Source organism: Hylobates moloch, unplaced genomic scaffold (assembly GCF_009828535.3).
Source record: "Hylobates moloch isolate HMO894 unplaced genomic scaffold, HMol_V3 SCAFFOLD_14, whole genome shotgun sequence".
Classification (NCBI taxonomy): domain Eukaryota; kingdom Metazoa; phylum Chordata; class Mammalia; order Primates; family Hylobatidae; genus Hylobates; species Hylobates moloch.
The window spans coordinates 61,677,122-61,684,924 of NW_026652289.1; the positions used below are offsets into that span (position 1 = coordinate 61,677,122).

The window sequence follows — 7,803 nt, forward strand, 5'->3', positions numbered from 1 at the left end:
CTGACCTCGTGATCCGCCTGCCTCGGCCTCCCAAAGTGCTTGGGATTACAGGTGTGAGCCACCGCGCCCAGCCAAGTTGTCCACTTTTTATTAACACTGCCTGTCATATTCTGAGCTGATACATCTAAAGTCCCTGTTCCCACCAAGGAAACCTGAATTTCAGTTTGCAGTACTAAACTACTTTTTACTTCAAAGAGAAAATGCTTTACAGTGGAGTAAAATATAGCTCCCAAGTCACTAACCGTTCAGTGCCAGTTACAAGGTAACATATTTATAGCAGCACTCAGTTTAGTAAAAGAGGATAAAGAGGTCCTCATTCTCGTAGGGAACTATCCCCATGTACCAAAAAGTTCCCAACATCATACTGCAGTCCAAAAAGCTTCCTTTGGATAACCCTTGTCCCCTTCTTAGTTGTCCACCTCTCATGGGTTCTCCTCTCTACACCTCCTCCCACAGAATTAACTCTGTTTCCACATTGCTGGGCACTTAGCACATTCCTCAGCCGCAGCTTATGCCCTATACCTTTGCGTAAGTCTGTCTCCCGCTCTAGACAGGGAGCTCTTTGAGTACGGGGACCCTGCTGTGGTCATTGTAGTACATGCTCAATAAAGGACTGAATAATTCAATAATGAATGAATGATGCAGATGAAGTCTAAACGTAACATACCTGTCAAGTTCTCTGGTTCACAAAACACTTCCACAGGACTTATCTCATCCTGACTTGACAGGTGCGGACATAAAAGCTGTGAAACTTAAGTGGATTCCCAAATCCTTGCAGGTAGTAAAACGGTAGGTACAGGACCTGAATTTTGTGTTTTTTTCCAGCGAAAACAGATGCTGTCATTATTTTATTTGCTAACATAGTGAATTCTACAATATTTAAAAGGCACATCAACGCCCGCCCCCATCAAAAATCATCCATACTAGATCTCATATTTCTGCTGGTAGCTGGGAATGAGAAAGAGATAGCAGTTAGATACTCAGATAATGCCCTATTAATGTTTCCCTTACTGATGTGTAAGCTCCTCACAGGCTGGGAACTTTTCAAACGTTGTCTCTACATCCTCCTCTGGTACCTAAAAAATTGACTCAGACACGGGAGGGGTCCAATAAATATCAATAAATCAACAAAATCCAGCCCTGTAACAACAGAGGGGCTGTCTGCAAACATTCCACTCCCAGGTGCAAGCAGCATGTTCCGAGGTTCTAAATGTTCCCAGGGAACGTCAAGTGGCTCCTAGGTTCAGCTGCAGCTGAGTCAGATCCCTCATCAGCGACCTATTGTCCTGCAGGCACCTCCTCTTCTCAGGCCCTACCTGGAGCTCCCCTAATCAAAGTTAACAAGAGCAAAGAGACAATGGACTACCTCCCTAGCAGCTGGAAGGGGGCTTGTTTCCAATGGGCCACACGGGCATGGTGCTCTGAACTGCAGCCAAGAGAAGAGGGAGGCCTCTACAGCCTTAGTAATAGGTCTATCCCCAGAAATCTGGAAAAGGCATGTTGAAGATTAGGATCTTTTTCCTTTCTCAAAGTGAGAGTACCCTGGCAAAATTCAAGGAGATAGTAAGAGGAGGCTACGGTAAAAGATCAGATTCGGTGGGGCGCGGTGGCTCACGCCTGTAATCCCAGCACTTTGGGAAGCTGAGGCGGGCGGATCACAAGGTCAGGAGTTCAAGACCAGCCTGACCGACATGGTGAAACCCCGTCTCTACTAAAAATACAAAAATTAGCTGGGCGTGGTGGTGGGCGCCTGTAATCCCAGCTACTCAGGAGGCTGAGGCACGAGAATCGCTTGAACCCGGGAGGCAGAGGTTGCAGTGAGCTAAGATCATGCCACTGCGCTCCAGCCTGGGCAACAAGGCAACACTCTGTCTCCAAAAAAAGATCAGATTCACAGGGAGGGAGTAGATGCTGTGTGTCAGACCTAGTGTTTGCTTCAATTCTCCAATTTTCCACTGGACTGGGTGCTCTGACACAAGAAAGCCCAAATTCCCTTCCAAACAAGCAATGCTTTAAGCTTGGTCTAGCTCCCAACAACGAGGCCAAGGCATGGATTCCCTGGTGGAAGTACAAGCTACCAGTGTCTACCGGAAAACTAAGTTTTAAGTGTGCCGAGCTCCTCATTCCTCATATAACGCTCACACACCAACTCTCATTCAGTGGCAAATGCTTTGATTCCATTCTTATAAACTGGCAAGGAGGATACCTGCAGCTTTACTCAGGTACTCAAGCAGTGAGGCATGAGAGGCTGTTATAAAACTTGTGTAAATTCTGCCAATCCTGCCAGACCTCAGAGTATCCTGACAGCCCCTTTGTTGGTGTATCTAAATGAAGCTCTTACCACTTCCTCGGCACCTATCTCTTTTACCTTCTTTATGTCGATAAGTGTGTATCACTCCAGCTCCCCTGATAATTGAAACAAGTCAGAGCTGGTGTCACAGAGAAGCAAGCCTGTGGACTGAAAGTCCCTAGTATACAGCTCTAATTGCCAAATGTTGCTGTTGCTGCTCATGATTATATATTAGCCAAAACACACTTGGCTTAATCTCCTTAGACTGAGGACTCCTTAAACCCCAGAGTCCAGATCTTGCAGAGTGTTTTTAAGCACCCAGTGACCAACCCCCCACACACAGGGGGAATGACTAAGTTAAACATTTTCCTTTCTCTACTTTCCAAACTAAAAGGCAGTTGTGGTGAAAGCAATTTGACAAGCAACACTGCAATCTATGGGGCTTAGCAGACACATTGATATCACCAGCATAGGGCCAAACCAGCCACCTCCCCAAGACGTGGCCTTTAGTTTTCTGCCCACGACCAAAACAGCAGCAGCTGTTGCCAAGGGACACAAGGTGACCCAGAGGCGTGGGCACAAAATCCAAGGATGAAAATCCATTTTGTCTGGATCCACCCAAGCAACTGGGTTTCCCTAACTGAAAAAAGATGAAAAAAAAATCTGCTTTTGCATTCAGTCCTATCCAGGCAGGCAGAAGATGCCTCAGTCCTAACAAAGTCACGAGAAGGCCACAGGGCAGCTTGGCTTGAACTCTCAGAACCATCCAAAGCGTTCACATGTCTTAGGCTTCCAAAGTCTCAGCAGGACTTTGGAAGAGGAAAAGGCAGGCCAAAGGTATGGCTCCACAGAGGACAAACTCCTACCAAAGCAAGGCAAAGCAAGGCCTCTCTGCCAAGCTATCACCAGCCCAAAGATTAAAGAAGCAACCGCACATACAGAGATCCACAGGGCCCTCCCCAAGCTAACACAGCTTTAGCATTCAGCAAAGAATGTATTCAGGATCTTCAAAGTATAAAGCAGCATGGGGCAGCAGAAAGAGCACATTCAGTCAGAACCCCATGTCTATGACTCAAGCCTTTTCACCTCTCTCTTTTAAGGTTTTCTCTGCTTTAAAAATGTGATAATCTTAAGCCTAACAACCTTATCTACTTTCCATGGCTGGTTGCTTGCTTGCTTTCTGTCTTTTTTTGAGGACCTCAGAAAACCATGTGAAAGTGCTTTGTAAACTGTGAAACACTTTTCACAGCTGCCTGTTTTATAATTGATACCCCCTTTTTTTTTTCCTGTTTCAATACATAAAGCATTGTCTTCAATGCACCGAGGCAGATAAGGAGAAGGTAGGTTTGGCAGACCCCTCCCCAGACAGAGAAGTAGCACACTCACCCACTCTACCCTCTCCACCCCCACGGAAGGAATACAGAAGAATTAAGAACCAGAGTTGGAACCAAATCCCAGGTCTCTCTGACCATCACATCACACCACCTCCTCTGAAGTCAATTCTGGCTCCCGATCACACGCCCAGAGACTTCCCCAGACAGCACACCGCCTTCCCTCCCCCTTTATTGACTGGATCCACCCAGTTAAAAAAAAAAATTTAAGTCCGCACTCCCACCATATGTGGCATTTATTTCCAGGGGAGGCCTGCCCTGGGTTCCCGTGGACAGATGTTGCTTTGTGCCTGCCTGACTCGCCTGGCAGCCCCTGTACAACTGCCCCAAGCAGGTGGCCAAGGATGGAGTCCACCCTGGCCCAGGGGCAGGGATGACAGTCCCTTTGCGGCTGACAGTCCCTGGTGCTTTCTACTCATTCCTCTGCAGCCTGGGACCCCCAAAACAGCCAGTCCCCAACACACACGCTCTCTCCCTTGGTTCAGAATCAAAGGAGGCTGAGAGGTAGAGACAGGAAGCCAAGGTACCCCCAACGCCCAATTCCCAGCCAGGCACAGCTAAGCTAAGGAAGGCCCTGGGGGAGTGAAGTCACTGACCCCTTCTATCAGCCATCTGTGGGCTCCCGCCCGACCTAGCTAGCGCGCAACGGGAAGGATAAAGGAGATCCAGACAGATGGCAGCGCGCTTTGGGAAGGAGGGCTCTACAGGAATGCGAGGGCCGATGCGAGGCCCACTTTGGGGTGTGTTTTGTTATCTGCCCGGCTGCAGCCTGCCCCTCTCCCTCGTTCTGCACGGATTCAGAATCTCTTGGACCAAAAGGAGGGCAAAAGAGTAGGGATGGGGGTGGGATGTGGGGGAAGACCCTATTTTCTGCCACTTGTCTCTCCCATTTGGAAGTCAAAGCACTGCACTGCAACCAAAGTGCGTGCATGCTCAGGGGGCGGGAGACTGGCACAACAGAGTCTAAAAATACTCGATAAAAATGCTAATCCCGAAGGCAAAGAAAGAACGAAGAAGGAATCTGTCAATCACTAGGCTCCCGCTCCTCACCCACAGCCCCAGCTGTACGGACCGCATTCCTGTAGAGGAAAGTGGGGAGACCGGACTGAAGAAAAGAAACGCAAAGACACCACCACCTCCACGAGCGCGGGCCGCGGGGGCGGGAGGCGGCGGCGGAGGAGGGGCTCCGGCCCGCGGAGCCGAACAAAGCGGGCCTCAACTTCCAGCCCCAGCTCCCCGGAGAGGGGGCGGCCGAGTCCCGCAGCAACCCGCTCTCCCCTCCCGGAGGTGGAAAGGGAATGTGAGGTCTGGAAGCCAGAGTGCCGCGTGGAAGCCTCGGGCTCTTATCTTTGCAAATCAGAGACGGTTTTGTTTGGGGTCCCCCACCCCCTTCCTGCCCGCGCTCTCCCACTCTCACACACACGCACCCACACAGTCTCACTCCCTCTCTCCCCCTCTTCCCATCTCCAGCCGCACTGGGTCGGCTCCGCAGTGCCAGGGGGCTGGGCCGGCGTGCCCCCGGGTCCTCCGGGCGGGCCCCCACCTGGGGATGGTGATGCACTTGGTGTTGACGTTCTGCGTGGTGATAGCCTTCTCCAGCTCGTCCAGCTGCCCCGTCTTCTTGAGTTTCTTGACCAGGCTCTTGACCGCCTTCTCGCACCATTTCTCCTCCTGCCCGTTCTGCTCGCCCTTCTTCCAGCCCAGCAGGCGCTTCACGATCGGGGGAGTGAAAGGCAGGATGGACGACATGGCTGGGAGGGCGCGCGGGCGGCGAGGAGCGCCCCCGGCGGGGCTGGGCTCGACGGCACGCCGGGGGCGCAGAGGGGAGCTCGGCCGGGGCCTGCAACGGTCGCCCAAACTTCGCCTCAACTCTCGGCGAAGTTGCCGGGGCGCCGAGCCGGGCCGCGGCGCTGCAGCCTGCGGGGCTCGGCGCGCGGCCCTGCGCCCGGAGCGGCTCCCACGGCGAAGAGAAGTGCGGCCGGGCGGGCGGACGGCAGCAGTGCCGGGTCGGGAAGGCCCCGAACGCGGGGCGGAGGCGGCGGCCGCGAGACTCCAAGTGGCAGCAGAAGTTTGGGTTTCCGCACGGGGTAGCTGTTTGGGTGCCGCCTCCGGGAAGGAAAGTCCAACCCCCGTCCAAACTTCGCTCGCCTCGCTAGCTTTGATGCGCAGATCCCTCCGCCTCTGCGGCCTCACCGCCCCGCCACCCTCCTCCTCCCGGCTCGCCGCTCGCTCGCTCGCTGGCTGGGCCGGCCCGGGGCGTGCGCCGCGCTCCCGCTCCCGCCCGCTCCCAGTCTGTGTTTCATGCAAATCCGCGTGCAGCCTCCTTTCCAAGTGCTGTCACCGCCCCCTCGCCGCCGGGGCTCCCCGCCTCCTCCCCCGCGCCCCGCCACCTCCTCCCGCGGGCGCCCTGCCCGCCCCCTGCTCCGGGGAGGGCGCCCGGCCGGCCGGCCGGCCACCACCCCGCGCCCAGCACGCCCACGTGGGCGACCCGGGCGGCGGCAGTCCTGGCTGGTGCGCGCTGGACCCTGCGCGGCCCCGACCTGAAGTCGGGCGGGCGCGGGGAGGAAGTCCTGGGAAACGCGGCGAGAGGAGCCTCGGGCGGGAGGGCTGAGCGCGGCCCGTGGCGTCCGCTCTCGGAGTCCACACTCGGGCGGCTTGGTTGGAGTTGCGAGCCGGAGAGGGTTGGACTCGAAGCAAGTAAGCGCCGTCCGGACGCGAGTGCACCCTGGAGAGGACCCCAGCCCGAGAGGGGGCGCGCGGAAGGCCCGGGCCCAGGAAGTTGGGGCCCGCACTTGGCCTCGCGCTCGCTGATCCCTGTCAAGGCCCTTGGCCGGCGCCGGCGCCCCTGGGCTGTTTTTATTCTCTAGTCGGTGAGATCACACCAGCCGAGAGCCTCGGGAACGTGTGCGGAGGAGGGAGGGGGTGAGAAGTGGGTCCTCAGAAGTGGAGAGCTGGGGACACCAGTGACAACCTGGACAATGGCTGGAGCCAGGGGTCTCTTGAGTCTTGTGAACCGAGTGCCCGGCAGAAAGTGAGCCTCAAGGACATCTGTTGAGTTCTTGAAGGAATGAATGGAGGCGCTTTCGAATTTATCTTCGGAAGAAATTTACATAACAGGGTGTTGCTGGATCTCTTGATAGAGAAGGATTGGAAATTTGATAATTCCCAATAAATGGAAGAGAGTTTTGTTTCCAAAGCAATGAACTCACAAAAAAGTGGGGCAAGACAGGAGTATTCGGAGAGTTTGTGTATTCAAAAAAAGCAAAACAACAACAAACCAATTGGCACATTGGGGAGCTCCAGGGCTTTTCTCCCCACCAAAAGAATTCAGGTGCGTCTGCCCGCAGGGCCCTCGGCGGCTTTCAGGAGCTACTCCAGGCCCCTCGGCCTTTCTCTTGCTGCTGCCTCCCGCAGCCGACTAGCCGGTGTCTAAGCCCTTTGTTTGTTTTTAAGAGCAGGAATCCCCCACCCCCACCCCCGCTTTGTTTAAAAAAAAAAAAAAGTTATCTGCAAACCCTCAAGTGGGTGGGGAGTTACAAAGCCCTGTGAGGTGTGCCGGAATCCACAGTCAGCCCAGAAGCGGCAGGGGCCCTTGCCTTGCCCCAGAGAACCGCCTCCCACAAGCCAATCCGCAGCTGCTGCTGCAGAAGGGCGCTGTGCTCCTCACCCTCCTCTCTTCCTAAATACCCGCCTGAAGAGGAGAATCCCTGAAACCGAACTGGGGCTTGACAACCTGGCTTCCGTTCCTTGCTGGTCCTCCTGCTAACGCGCTGCCGCTGTGGTCTTAGGTTTCACTTTCCTCTTCCCGTCCCTCAAGAGAGACAAGGATGACACAATCCACATTTATTGATTGCTTTCTTCATCCCAGGTAGCCCGCCTGCTGCCCTCTGATTCAGTCTTAACAGTGGTTGGTGAGGTAGATGTTCCTGTGCCTCACGTTTACGGAGGCACAGAGAGATTACATTACTTACTCTGGGTTCCAAGTGGCAGAGCTGGAATTTGAACCCAATACTTTGTTGAAGCCTCAGTCTCCGATCTTGACACTGCACCCAGCTGCCTGGGTCACGGAAGGCGAAGATGACATCATTGATCAAGCTCTTTGCAAAACAGTTCTTTACACGG

The 7,803-nt window shown here is 54.3% G+C and overlaps 1 protein-coding gene across 3 annotated transcripts in view; it reads right to left on the minus strand.

Annotated features, from left to right (window-relative positions):
• SMAD3 (SMAD family member 3) overlaps positions 1-5,983 on the minus strand; it is a 128,449-nt gene extending 122,466 nt beyond the window's left edge. Inside the window, exon 1 of one of the 3 annotated variants that reach the window (XM_032175740.2) lies at positions 5,225-5,983. In XM_032175740.2, the coding sequence (XP_032031631.1) occupies positions 5,225-5,430 (206 nt within the window). In that variant the 5' untranslated portion in view covers positions 5,431-5,983. The remainder of the gene's footprint in view (positions 1-5,224) is intronic. The other 2 variants (XM_058427143.1, XM_058427140.1) reach the window with 2 other exon arrangements.
• Positions 5,984-7,803: the final 1,820 nt, after the last annotated feature.